The 15,019-nt window shown below is 42.3% G+C and overlaps 1 protein-coding gene across 3 annotated transcripts in view; it reads left to right on the forward strand.

Annotated features, from left to right (window-relative positions):
- The window catches only part of zbtb16a (zinc finger and BTB domain containing 16a), a 154,557-nt gene that overhangs the window by 120,423 nt on the left and 19,115 nt on the right, over positions 1 to 15,019 (forward strand). For all 3 annotated transcript variants that reach the window (XM_051402027.1, XM_051402028.1, XM_051402029.1), the window contains exon 5: positions 13,304 to 13,474. In XM_051402027.1, the coding sequence (XP_051257987.1) occupies positions 13,304 to 13,474 (171 nt within the window). The remainder of the gene's footprint in view (positions 1 to 13,303; positions 13,475 to 15,019) is intronic.

Genomic DNA, 15,019 nt, shown 5'->3' on the forward strand with positions numbered 1-15,019 from the left:
GCATATTGTCTTATAGAACTGAGAATATAAGCACTGTATCGCTTTGTATTGACAATGAAAAGCAGCAACTCGTGCACAGTACTTTTCATATCATCCAACGATGTGTTCATTCGTAGTAGTAATAGAGAAAAAAAACAACACTTTATAAATGTGTGGTCTCCGAGCCCAAGCAGATATTCTACAGGCGGTGTCAGAGCGACAACCTTTTGTCAGCCTTGTTTCTACATCGTTGGAGGACAGTCACTTCCCAACAGCTCCCTGATTGCCTTCCCAACCTCGTCCTTTTTGAGGATAACCTTAAGAACATGTTGCTTTGCATCGTGCCGCTCTACTTCGTCAATTAGTCCCACGTCATCATTTCAAACTGTGGAAGGCTGCAGCTTAAAGGCAGATCGCTTCAATCCGTCCAGTCCTCAAGTCGAAGTGTCCTTGGGCAAGATGCTGAACACTAAATTGCTCCCAATGGCTGTGTGTGTGAATGGGTGACGTAATGTAAAGGGCTTGAGTGGTTGGAAGACTAAGGCACTATATAAATGTAGTTCATTTACCATTCATCATTTCCGGGTGTCACACTTCATTTGAGCTGGTTTGAAGAGGAGAAATAGAAAATAGAACCACGCGCCACTCCTGTTGACGCACCGAGCGGTATGAACACGCTCCCACGATTACTGCATCATCACAACTTATATTTTGAAAGTTTGAAGTCAGATCCTCACTGGTCCCTGCTGGCCCTTCACCAGTTGTACATCCTGGGCCCAACGGCTCCTGTTGAAACGGGAGCCCCCCCCCCCGACCGGCAGAGGCAGAGCGAGCCAGTTGTCATGGCCAGGCTGGCTGAGAGTTAGGGAGGCCAGCTGTAGCACAGGAGCTGTTCCCTCTCATTTCCACTTCATTTATCTGCCCCCCCACCACCACCACCACCTCTCTTCCCTCCCTCCATCCATCTATCCCTTCTTCCCTTCTCTTCCTCCCTCTGCCAGTGGACCAGCACTCTCTCCATGCTGAGCTCCACTGTGCCCAGTCAGCTGTGGCAGAGCAAATGGCATCTCTTTGTTTCTTCACTCTCTTCCTCAAAGACTCAGAGTTTAAGTGCAGTCATATGTCTGTTTTTATTTGGTGTATATATACTTATATTACCAAGTTAAAGCCCTAAGATATTAAGGACACTCAAAGCCGCCCATTTATCCTTTTTATTCTTGATAAATCCCCACTTTTGTTTGTCACTTTTTCTTTTTAGAAGTATATAAATCTGTTTATTACTTCAGTAACAAGAGATTTATAAGAGACTTCAGGGCTGGGTGGAGGGTTTTAGTTATAAAAATGATAACTGAAGTCATGCAGGAAATAAACAAAAGTAAAGGAAACCGAATCACTTCCAGATTTGACCCACTGTAGAGCAGAGCCAGGTCCAGACAGAGCACTCTCTCTGTTTCCTTTTCCCTCCCTCCCTCCTCTCCTTGGTATGAATCTGCCGTATCTCATTCCCCAGCGCTAATTCCAATTTAATTGCCAGTAGCCCGAAGCCTCCTCAATAGGAGTAACAAATGGTTTGATTCTGTAGACTTCATCAGACTGCATTTTAAATGCGACACAGTAACCCGGTGCGAATGCCAATGAAGCCTGGCGAGTAGCTCCTCTGTTTACTAATTATCCTTTTTCTTACTCCGAGCCACACTGCACAAGTTGTCTGATTAAATCGGATTTGTGGGGATTGGAGGGTGGGGTAGGTGGGTGCTCCGGCGGTGGTGGTGGTGGTGGTGGGAGGGCGGGTGGATTGGATGGCAAGCATGGTCCGTCTTTGTAAATGATCCACAAGTCCACAACAAGAAGGGGCCGGCGGTGCAACTGTAAATCATGGTAAAGGGCTTTGCCACTGCTTCTCACGTTGACATTAATTCCCAGCTTGCATCGTTTATGATCTTTACAGTCAGCATGGTGGTGAGGAAAAAAACAAACACATGCTGGTAAATAAATTCTACTGACATTTCAGAATTTATACCCACTGCAGTCGTGCAGGCGAAGGGTTTGAGATGTCTTTAACGGTTCTTGAAGGTGGGTTGGATGTATATTTAAGATCTGAAAACCTTTCAGGGGCCATTTTATAGGTAAACAGATTTGCCTTTCTCTATATACATGTCCTGTATGGTTCACTGAAAGAAGTTATTGCATTTTAGTTGGTGTATTTTACAGGGATTACTCTTTATTTTTCTCGTTGTCAACAAACCCCATTATAAAACCAAAACGCGTTAGCCTATCTCTCCATACATTCTGACTTCCCTATGTCTAAGGCTCTAAGCCCCGAGCCTATTTGTCACTACTGAAGATGCAGTATTTTAGAAATGGGTCACAAATATATCGTTTCATTGTTGAAAAAGCCTCAGCAATTTCCTGAAACAGATGGGCAGTGTAGTTTTTAGCAAACATTACTCAAACAGGAGTAAACAGTGCATTTGTTGGGGACTATTTCCATCTGCAGATTAATACATATTTGGTGCTCTAGTGAGTATTTACGGCTGCAGCTCGGTGTATGTGGGATTGACTCCAATAAACTACGGTGTGTCTGTTCATGATAATGGAGAACATGCCACCCAGTGCAACAATGTGGCTCAGTGATGTGTTTTTAATAGTTTTTGGACAACAATGGAGCTCTATGGCACAGAGGAATAAGCAATGCACAGACAACACTTGTTAGTTGGATTATATCCTTGTGTTTTTTGGACTGGATCTCTTGATTAAAATAAATAAATAAATAAAATTAACTCTGAAACACATTTGACTGCTGGGTCTTCCTAGTAGTATATTACTGTATTTCATAACAGCCTACAAGATCCTGATACAATAATGTAAGCAATAATGTGCAGATAGCAGTGAAGTGCTCCAGTTGCTACAGTAGGGAGAGAATGTGGCGAGGCTGTGATGCCGTGCAGATGAGGAAATTTGCACTGCTATAAAGACCTCTCCCTGTCAACTAAATGGCCAGTTGAGCTGCCATATGGTTGTGCTGACATTATCTCTGGGTAATTAATATGGCATCTCGCCTGGCATCTGGTGGCATTAATCTAGCTGGGAGCAGTTCATCTTACAATGTCAGCGCTGCTGCGGGCCCGACGTGAATTATCACTGCCCGATGGAAGAGGGAGGCAGGGACGAAACAAAACAAAACACAGCAGGGCAGAGTGTGTGTTGACTGTGTGCTGTTGCATTTTCCTATAGTTGAGAAAGCCTTTTTCTTTGATTTCTTGTTTTTTTTCCCCCTGCATGAATAATGTGGAGAGTTATTGGTTCTTTGAAATGATCCTCTTTAAGTAAAGCTCTGAAGTCGCTGTTGGATTGATCGCAATCAGTGTGTCGTTTTGTGAGGATATTTTTCTCTATAAAACATTCGATTTCCCATTTTGTTGTGTTTAATTGCACTTATATATTAGTGTGTCCCAGTTACATATTATTTACTTATACTAAAAAATCCACTCTGTATATAATGTTGATCATGTATTATTGGTGGCATTTAATACTAAGAAGAAATTGTGTAAGGTAGAAGTTCCCTACCTTTTCTGCTTTTGATCCCCTAAACAAACCTATGTCCACTGTACCTGTAGCCCTCAGTGTATTAATGGGTTGTGACTAAAACATTCAGATTTATCTTTCCTGATCCGCATGTTAGGAAACGCTGAGGTGTGAGCGGATGGACTGAAGTTTTTTGTACCAGGCTGAAAATATTATTTATTATTATTTATTATTTATTTCTGCTGTGAAATTTCCCATTTTCACATGGCAATTTATAGAGATTGACTCACTTTTGCAGCCATCCTCAAGTGGCCGTTCAAGGAACTGCAATTTTTGGCAATTCTGTTTTAGCTCGGTTCTGCTGCACATTTCTGATTTTCATTGTAGGACAATGTCCATCAACACCAACAGTCATTACCTACTTTTAATTCTCTCTTCTTTTCATTTTTAACTGTGTGAAATACATTGTTCATGTAAAAGTGAAAAGTCTTAAATGTGGCTGTTTAAAAACACGTTGATAACCTAGAATTAGAATAACATTAGACCTATGCATCAATAGACATGAACAATGCATTGATGCTTCTGACAAGTCATTTCCTGCTGCATGCAGATGTCTCGGTCTGTTATTGAAGCGTCATTCCTCCCTCTTCCGGTTTGATCAATAAATAGTTCTGTGGAGGTGTTTTATATGAATTAGCAGTAGCCTAAGCATTCTATCTTATTTTCTTTCTCATGTGGTTCACACAAATATACATAGACTGTGCCATGGTAGAGGCTAGGCCGCTGTGTTCATGTTTCTGGGGTTATGTGTCTGTGTTTTGAAGCACATTAGAGGAACCAGGCTGGAAATGTGAGCTTAGAAAAGAGGATGTTAGTGAGTGCTGTGCACAGTTGGATAACAGGATACCCTGAATGAAAGGCTATGCACAGTGAACATAGCCCACAGGTGATAGATACTATTCTGAACTCTCTGTCCTCTCCTGCTCTCTTTTTAAGTCATGAATCGCGCATGATTTCTAAATGCAAACAGGATGTTTTTGGCAAGGAAAGGAAACTGAAAAGTCCACATAATAAATTAACACTACTTAGTGTGGAAATTTTGGGAAATTTTAGGACACCGAACAGACTTCAGGGCCTGAAATAGTAAAGCAATCTTAAGTGGATCCCTGACTTAAACCAAGATTGTTTACTTGCCTAAATTCAACCATTAGCTACAGTTAAGATGTGACACATGGGAGATGATCTGCTCAGGTTGTGTGGAGTGATGTAATTCGGATGCAATGCATGTTATGTAAACTACTTTAACAGCATGCTTACTTCCTCATTTCTGTATCCCTGTTGGCAGTCCTCATGCTTCTGTTAGCACCATGTGGTAGCTTTCCTGCCATCCAAACATACACGACTTGAAACTGTAGTTGTGCATTTTGATGCTCACTAACAAAAAGCTGGCCATTTTTCTTCCCACAACCAAATTGGTTTTCGAGGTGATCTGCTGAAGCGACCACTGGAACATATTTCGAAGCGTATGTTTTTCAGTGGCTGAGAGTTGGGAAATTGTTTGATCATAATATAATGAGGCAATCACCGATGCTGTGGAAAGCAAGGAATTAGCAAAAATTAGTCTTAAAACCAGTTTGTCATTTCACCATCTAGTAATCAATTAGAGAAATTAGTTCCCATGACAGCACAAGGTATTTTTAGTTTTATCCTTTTGACTTTGTTCAAAATGAATCCCTAAGCTCTGTCTGAAACTTGTTTTATCTTGTGTAGTTTGTCATAGTGGAAGACAACCAATTCTACATCTTGGACACATCAAAGAACGCAAGGCAATCTTTTTAAGTCTTCTGTCTCCTAGTTTGTCGTTTTCCGGCTCTGTGATGCCAGGGTTGTTGACATTCCTGTCCCTGGAAGTCTGATTACCTTTAGACGTTTTCTACTTTGTGGAAGATCACAAGCTAAAATTTCACTTTAACATGTATGTCTCGCTTTCAAGTCAAAACACGATCATGACCATGCATTCTGCCATAGTGATCATCTGGAAAGATTTCATGTTCTCTGATCCCACTATTAAACATTCGTAGAGGCATACTGTGAACAATTCAAAGTTGGCCCCTCCTCCCCGGCTCGAGCAAGCCAGAGAGAGCACCTTTGGTTGAGCTACACAGAGAATGAATGAGAAGAGGGAGCGACGTTGGCGAGAACAAAGCCGTGAATCATAGAAATATAGAGGTTGTGTTTGTATTCATTGTATAGTATGTCTCTGACCTCTTGAACTATGATCATCCTCTAAAGCTTGCTTTGAAGTTGAGATAAGAATTACACGCTGTATGATTTTTTGTTGGTCATGATGTGGTTGCGGGGGGTCTCAGACACACCTTTATGTAAAGGTTTAAGGTGACTGCACTGTTGGCTTCCCCGCAGTGTTACAGACAACAACATTTGCCCAGTGGGGGTCCTGTTAGCCGGCGATATGCCAGAAATGATGCCTACAGTGTGACATCCTGAGTGTTAGGGACGCACCCTAACATTTATTGGGGACCTTTTCTGATCCATACAAGAGTAAATTACGGAAGGCATTTATTTGTTCGTTCATGACAAGATGCATTTCTCCAGCGACGCCCCGTGGAGGCGGAGGTAAAAAGGTGCTTGGCGACCTTTTCAGAACGGCTGAGACCTGATGTGTCATGAAAGCCTGATTGCAGATGAGAGTAACAACAAACACTTCTAGTCTAGACAAGGATAAAGAGCAGCGGGAACGTCACCTCTGCTTTCTCACACCTTTCTCTGCCGACACAGGCAGGACTGTTGTGACTGGTGTTTGTGGTGACTGGCAGTTAGATGGTGGCAGCTAGCAGAGCTCTGTATTCACCAGTTCACCTGTTTGGATGGGTGTTGTTGTGACTGATTGTTGAAGCCTGTGCTGGTGTAAGGCAAGAATAGTTCAAGGAAAGCCTGTTTTTAAAAAGCCACACTGACATTAGTGCACAGCTTGATAATCTAAACGGCCATTCCTCTTTGTCAGGGCTCTTCCTTTATTTCCCTTGACTTATTAGGAAAAATGATAGGTTAGAGATTTTGGAGCTACATGTTACAAAGAGCTTCCCGCCACAATCATCCAAACACAAACAAGGGAATATTTTTTTAGAAGAACAGTGTTTTCTAACAAAGCAACAAATGCAACTGAGGATAGCTGGATTCCCTTTGAGCAATGAGGTTTCTATTTTCACTCTGTGCTACATAGATGCAAGTTTTCTCAACAAGAAAGCGAAATAGTAAATGTCTGATGCATTTTTTTTTTTTTTTACATTTTAGCATTGCACCTCAAACAAAAAGGAAAACTCTCAAGCTGGGAGAAGAAATAAGAGCCATCTGTTACAGGGACCATTTCGCTATTAGAGAGGTCACCTAAACATATGATAAACCATTTCTTTTGCCAAAAGAAAAATCTTAAATCACTTAAACCACTCACAAGGTTTTTTTGTAGAGCTTTCAATCAGACTTTATTTTAACCTGCTGTTTCTAGGTCAGGTATAAACACTCACGCACAAGATGAATCATACTTATTAGAAGTAAAACTCAGAAATCAGAGTTTCTAAGCAATACTTGGAGGCAGCAGCTCACTGTGCTGTGGTGACTTTGGGATCACGTTTCTGTTATTAAGCTTCAAACTGAAACACCTACAATTAATGTAGGTGTTTTAGGATACAGAAGCCTACATTTAGTCATTACTCTGCCCTCTCTATAGATAAACTATAGCTTATTATAGATTGCTATTGACAAGAGCAAGCAGTAACAGAGGTTGAGGGCTGTGGTAATGGCCTGTGATTGAACACCTTGTGCTGAGGTCCCGCTGCTCTCTGCCTCATTAACTCTGGCAGGTCCTCTGTTCAGCCCGCTGCATTGCAGGCCAGGACGCATTTAAGTGTCTCGACTACAGTCCAAGAAACTCAAGCATTCGGGATGGTTTGGAGCAGGATTTTAATGACTGTGATGCTCATCATGAAACATGTCTCTGAGTTGTTAAAGTCAAACATTACAGCTACTACAGCTGTTAAGCTTCTCAGACAGCAATGCATGAACAAAGCATTGAGTAAGTTCTGTGTCTGAGTTAAGTTTTAAGTTATCCTTTATTGATCCCTGTAGGGAAATTCATTCTCTGCATTTGACCCATCCTAAATACTAGGAGCAGTGGGCAGCCACCGTGCCTTGGTCAGGAACACTGACTGGAAAATTAGCCTAACATCTGTTTTGATGGTGGGGGAAACCGGAGCACCCAGAGGACCCCAACCAAACACAGACATTTAGAGTAAGAAATGTTGGTTTTGTATGATTAGGAGCCTTTACAAGGTTCAACCAAGGTTTTCAGGGTTTCTAAAAGTAGAGTAGCCTGACTTATTACAGGGGACTACCTGGGAAGTCGTCATTGGATACTGTTCGGAAAAGGGCAGGCACTTGGGCAAAAATACTTGGCAGGTGATTGGATGAACCATCTGTCTATCACCGTCACGGGCAAACTTCCTCTAATCAGATCAATGAACCATATAATGTAGTCAAACTCTTACCGAGACCAGTCGGGAGAAGAGAGAAAACATCTTTTCCAGCCTTCAGTGCCGTTCTTTGCTCTTATACTCTCTGGTTCTGATATAACTGAGGCTAGCAGCATCTATGCTAACCTCTTTAGCGGCTGCCATTGTTGTTTTTCAAGCAAGCAGTCACCTCTCATACATGTTGTCACACCCGTAGCTCATGCTATAGCTGCCAGTAGTTCCCCAAAGGATGCTGATTGGTCCGGTGCCACTGTGGTTCGCACAGAAGCGCACAGCTTGAAGCCTGGCAAGATGGATTCCCTCGTGATCTTGCGAGTCTGGCTGCCTCGTAACATTAAAAGGAGCATAAACTGTAGTAAAACAGGCATGTAGAATGAATGAGAGTTATCACCTTTAGGTCTCTGAGGATTGTTTAGCATGTTTGTGAAGCCTACAGTTTGGTTTTATACCTTCTTGAGGCTTACATGACCAAAATCACTTTAATCAACTTTAATCCCTTATCTTTATAAAAGGTTTTGGACCGTTAATGGAGATCTTTCTCAATCTTTTTTTAGAGCCGGTAGGTGAGTGGGCACATACCCTGCTGCACATCAGAATCAGTAAAAGTGCCTACCTCGATGGCCAGCCTCTACCCTGAGGCCATTTCTCTCTGTGCCCATCCGGCCACTGTCACCTCCCATCGGGGAGTATTCCTCTCCATTACCGGCCTCCGTCCGTCCCCCACTTAAATAACAGCAGCCCTGCCACTCCAGGCCCATTAAGATACTGCCGGCACTGCCGCGGCCACACACACAAGCAGCCACAAACTGCCCGAGCCTTTATAAATAGATGGCAGGAGAAGGAGAGAGAGGCTGGTTAGAGGAGGTAAATTATTCCAAAACAGCCAAACAGGACTGAGACTAAGAACCCCCCACCACTCTGGCTCCTCCAGCTCCTCCGTTCAGGTGTCACTTTGGGCTGACTCAATTTTACACTGTAATGGACCTCCTGGGTCAACTACTTTTCTCCTACCTTTCCTTCCTTTTTTATCTCTCCACTGCTCTCTTCATCTATCAGCGGCCGACAACACCTTTACTCACTTTCCTGCAACACACACACATTATTCCCTGTACTGACTGTATAGTTTGTACCACTTAATTTTGTCCAATTTTAATCAGGGTTCGCACTACACTTTACTTTTTACAAGAAGGGGAAACGATAGCGAGCAGCAACTAGCTCTCCCACATAGTGGGATGTCACCCATAGTTAATGCTGGTTGCTGGTGCCAGAAAATGCTAATTCACGTGTTCACACATACAGGAGTCTGAAGCCTGCAGGCATGTTTGCATTTCAGTTATTTCCTTATGTTGCTACTATACTCAAGCAATACGTTTCCATTCATCGATTTTCTTGGTCAAGACCTTGTAGTTGTCCTTGTTTGGCATTGAGAGAAATCAACATTTGACTCTTCTTGACAACAGAAAGTCCAGCTCTTGTGTCATGAATGAGATGGAAAACCACTCAGCCTCTCAAAGGTTTGGAGTTAACAGAGATAAAAAACAGTATAATTCAGACACTAAATGTATTATTTACTTTTGAAATACTTTTTGCCCCAGAAGAAGAAGAATGAAATGATTGAAGCTTCCATTTAGTTGATGTCCCCATAATATTGCATGACAGGAGAATACTCTTGTAACCATTTTCCCCCCAAATGCACTTCTACTTTGAATTTATTTTCCAGTCCACTAAAGCATAAGTGACGCGAGATCATTATTGAACCACAACGGGGCTTGCAATTGGCCTCTAAATATTTTGGGAGCCTGTTTTTCTTTGGGCCCTCTGCAGTGTACTCAGTGGTTAGATTGAAGAGGTTTAAACGGTGATTTGTCAGTTCTTAGTATGTTCAATAGTGCTAGACCCTCTATTCCTATTTTGAAGTTTTAAGAATAGCTTTGCTAAAGCAACACGCCTGTTAATTCCAGCTTGTTAGAGGCATTATTGTGCACTTGACACTGAAACAGAAACCTGTTCCTATTTAAATCTTCACAGATTTTGATGTTAAGCCTCCAGTTTCTTTGACCAATGACGGCTGATTTGCTATATTCTTACTATTGTCTCTTTCTGCCCTTCCTGTTGTCATTTTTGGCTTTTTGTTTTTGCAAAGCCTTCGGGCAAAATGCCATATATTTATAGAAAGAACTTTCTACATCCTAAAAGTATGAAAGACCATTCAGAAATATATAGTAGTCGTCTCAGCCATGTGACTGTACTGAATCAAGCTTTTGTGTCAGGTGACCCCAAACATATGCTATTATCTGCTGATTGGATAGAGGTAGTTATTTTTTAATGAAGCACAGCTGGAAAACCTCATCAGTCCTATCAGGCTATACATCTTTATATTTTCTCATTGAATGCAAGGGCTTCCTGAATGGTAGCGCTGCCATGAATAGCAGCTTTTCAAAGGTCAACAAGTAGATGTTGTCATTTCTTAGCTTTGCATTATTTAAAAAGTAGCACATTTAAATATCCATCAGTTTCTGGTGGTTAGTTTCTACTTATCACCTTTGTTCTTTATCCATACAGTTTTGTCTGTGTGTCACACTGGCTGTTTTTCTCTCTCTTGTGTTGCAATGACTGATGGACTTTTTTTTAAAGCACATACTTGCTGACACATATCGTACGGCATTTAACTCAGTGTGACTTGACACTGTAACCACCCTGACTTCAAAGTAAAAGTCTTTTTCATGTGGTGCCTCTGCTTTTTGTTCTCTAGCTCTGTCTGTGTGTGTGTGTGTGTGTGTGTGTGTGTGTGTGTGTGTGTGTGTGTGTGTGTGTGTGTGTGTGTGTGTGTGTGTGTGTGTGTGTTTTTGTGTGTGTGTGTCTCAGTATCTGGGTTTCATATGTCCACCGTGTCCACGCCTTAGCCTAGACCTAAGGTCAAAGGTCTGATAACCTTTTACATTCCAAAACCTTTTTCCTTCTCTAATTCTCCGTTGTTGGCTCAAGTCTCTCTCAACCCCCGCCCCCCCTTCCTTCCTCAGTGTCTCTGTCACTTATTCTGTCTCCAGACCACTAAGGCCATTTTCATTTTCTACCTCTCCTAACAACAATAACGCCGTGTTACTTTACGACATTAATGTGACCGGAGAACTGTTTGGTCTGAAGTGGCCCGGAGGAAGAAGACCTGTGCTTATGCTAGTCCACTGACAGAGCCAGAACTAAGATGCACGATAAACTAAGAAAGAGGAAGCGAGGTAGAGAGAGAACAGAAGTGAATAGGAGGCATGCCTGTCAATCAGAGCCACTTAAGTACCTGGAGTCCTAGAGGGATTCCAGAAGCAATCGACCCCTGTCAATAGCCTCTTCATTGATAAAAGCAGAGAGGAGGAAGAGGAGAGCGAGGGAAACACAACACAGGAGGAAACTAACGTAGCACTAGTTGCATTTCACGAATCATGATTTTCTTGCTGACCGATCCGTACATCATCAGCACATTCTGATTTGAAGGAATAGTTAGCAGAACTTTTTTTCTTTTGTTTTTTAATCCAACTGATACAAGTTTAACAGTTGAATCTACGTCCAGTCACTGACGGTTTTACATTTACTCTTATAGACACGGTGCACCTGCAGGTCTGTGCCAAAAGTCCAGTGGTACAGAAGAAGAGATGCAATTAACCTTTTCAGTTTACTTGTAAAATACAGGGGAAGAACCTGGTAGTTAGAAGGAGCAATGGCATTTACCATCGCTGAAAGGTAAAGAGCGCCACCCACAGAAACAAACATGTCAAAAGAAAATCTGTTGACATTTTGTGTGAAGGAGAAGATGAAGATTTACTTTATGAATCCACCTTTTCAGTGTGTGAATATAAAGAGATGGTGGAGTGATGCGATGCCATGTAGTGGGCCCTTAGGGATTCGGTGCTTTGGTCAAGGTGCCCATGAAGAAAACTGGCGCCTCTGCAGATACCAGTCTAGTTCCAGTTAGTTTTAAGCACCCCAGAATACCACATTTGTAGCAACAAGTCCTCATGAAATGGTGAGAATTGTAATTGTAGTGGGGCTAAAAATATTTCTCCAGAGATGTTGGAATTAAAATCCAAAGCTTGTTTTTTTATCCTCAAGGTAGCATGATGGTGAGTCTAGAGAAAAGGTCAATAGGTCGCCAACATATTAGGAATCATCCTCCTTACCTGTAGAGCTGACAGATTAGTACCTCAGGCTTTCAGTCATGAGTGTTCAACAAGGGTCTAATGAAAACTCTACACTCCTGCAGACACACCTGCTTTCTCTGCTGTACAACAAAATGAAACATAGAGACAGAGCTAAAGTCAGAAAGGGAAGGTTTGTCAATATTTATTTCTCTCCCCTACATGCACCAAAATTAGACTTTTTTTTCCCCCATGGTTTGTAAATCGCCTGCCTCTTCTACAAACTGCATCTCCTATCTTTACCTGCTATCCAGCAGCTCTTCTCTATCCTTCCTCCTATCATCATCCTCCAGCGCTGCATCCTCCCACCATCCCCGTTCTTTAGAGCAGCCGAGACAGTGATTGATCTGGCGTGGAGGCTGTCGTGGGCCCTCCTCCTCCTTCAGTGGTTATGAACATGAGGCGGGCTGCTCTTCATAGATTTTTAAATTAGTGTCAGCTTTGCCCCAAAGATGTGTTATTGACTGATGAAATAGAAACTGAGCTCCAAACACTCAGTCCTTCCCCAGAGTTTTCCCCAGCCTGGTAATTGAAAAAGTGTGAAGGGAGTGTGTTCAAGAGAGCGTGCAACTGTGTGTGTCTGTTCCTCTGTTTGTGATTTTATGTGTTTGTGCGCTTGCAACTGTGCGCTCTTTATCTCTGCTGGAGAAAAATGCACAGTGCTCGCTGGAGTCAAGATTCGATTGAAGTATTGCATAGGAGATCTTTATCTCTCTACTCACCCACCCTGAAACATGAGTATTGTGTGCACCTTTAATCCTATAAATACAGTGTTCTTCATGTAAGGCACAGTTGGTAGACTGTAATATGTCTGAGCCTACTACATAGCACCTAAGTTGTTGCATATACTGTGTCTTAATCATTGTGCATGCATAACCTTTAGTGTGATTTGTCTGAGCTAAGCTGGCATTGCCTTATCTACCATGAAGTGCTGTGGGGAGAGGTGACACCTCAGGCTCCACAGTGCTTTTCCATTCCTGCTTAAGTCTGTTTTTTTTTGTCATTCTGCCCACAATATGATTGTGCTCTCACCACTAACTCGCCTTGTGTCTTCTGGCTCTGCAGGGTCGGACATGGCCATATTTTGCCTGCTTTGTGGGAAGCGTTTCCAGACCCAGACGGCATTGCAGCAGCACATGGAAGTCCACGCCGGCGTTCGCAGCTACATTTGCAGTGAATGCAATCGGACTTTCCCCAGCCATACTGCACTCAAACGTCACCTACGCTCACACACAGGTCAGTGGAAGCGCTCGATCAGTGATACAAAACGAAGCATCACTGTGCTTCATAGTGTATTATCCTCCAGGTCTGGGTCACAGCCCCTCCACAGCCACATTCTCCAGCTCATTCTGGGGAATCATTTGACCTTCCCAGACCAGATGGGATCTGTAGTCCCTCTGGAGTATTGTGGGTCAGCCCAAGGGTCTGCTGCCATTTTAACCCAAAATATCTGCACATGTAAGCCACTGGGGGACATCAGAATCAGAGATCCACAACACCCAGAGCTCCTTTTGACATGAAGGTGCAGTAGCTCAGACACCCTGTGAAAGGAACTTATGCCAGTCACAGTATCCACAAACATTGGTGAGGGCTGATAGACAGACTGACTGACACATCAAGAGTCTGTCCTTCAAGCTGAGCTCCCTCAAAGCCACGATAATCCAATAAAATGATTAATTACATCAACTGTCTGATAAAATATTGACAGTTGACTAACTAGAATTACTAATACTGATTACTAATTTGCCATACTTGCTAGCTCCCACCACACCTTACTAAATATTCCTTCCTCCTGGTCCAACCTATTTTACATCAGAGGCTCAGGTGCACCACTGCAATGCTGCAAGCGGCATCTCTGGTCAGAAAATTACTCAACTCTGTTGGTCATGCTCAAATAAGAATTTGCAGCCAACTTGCATCACCGTTTGTGTCTGTCCCTTTATTCTCAAATGAGCACACTTGAAGTCATTCTGTTTCCACCAAACTACTAATAGAGCCGATCCGCAGGGGTTCATATTGACATCAAGGATTTGTCATTAAAAAAAGGAAATTTGAGTGTGAAGTCCCAGGGATCAGTGTCATTTTAAAGATTTCATTTCAGGCATGTTTAATCATGGAAACTATTTGAAAAGATTTGGGGTATTAATGTGTGACAGGAGCACCAATTGCTGAGTTACGGTATAGACAAGCCACTCCCTCTCAATATTGTTATGACATATTATTATTGTATTGCATGATAGCAAGACTAGATTACCATCTGACCCTGGGTCCCAGATCCCCAGAGCAATGCCCCAGCTTCCCTGTGTGGCAGTGGGATGTTAGTATTACAATTCATTTTAGTCATATATGGAAATATGCTCTACTTAAACACAATATCAACTGACTGATTAAAAGGGGTGACCTGCTTTATTCCCTGATAATGAGGGCTGGTGTTAAAGACCCTCCCTGAGTCAAAATCTAGTTTTAAGACTGTATTTATTTCAGCTGATATTGGGTTTACATGGTGCATATTACTAAATTCCTTTATTTATTGGGGGCCCTCATTTGTGACTTATTTTCATCATTGATTAAATATGTTGAGAAAAGCCCAGGGTGACGTCCTCAAATGTCTTGTTCTAATGGATTCATCGATGTAGCCCTATTAGTCAGAACATTTTTCATTTTTCTTCTTCTTACATTTAAGTCTTAAATCTTTTTTGCATATATGTGTTATATGTGTTTGTGTGAGCTCAGATTTTCATATAAATTCCTCATTTTGTCTGAGATATCGGCATCCTGAAT

This window comes from Dicentrarchus labrax, unplaced genomic scaffold (genome assembly GCF_905237075.1).
Source record: "Dicentrarchus labrax unplaced genomic scaffold, dlabrax2021, whole genome shotgun sequence".
In the NCBI taxonomy this organism is placed as follows: domain Eukaryota; kingdom Metazoa; phylum Chordata; class Actinopteri; family Moronidae; genus Dicentrarchus; species Dicentrarchus labrax.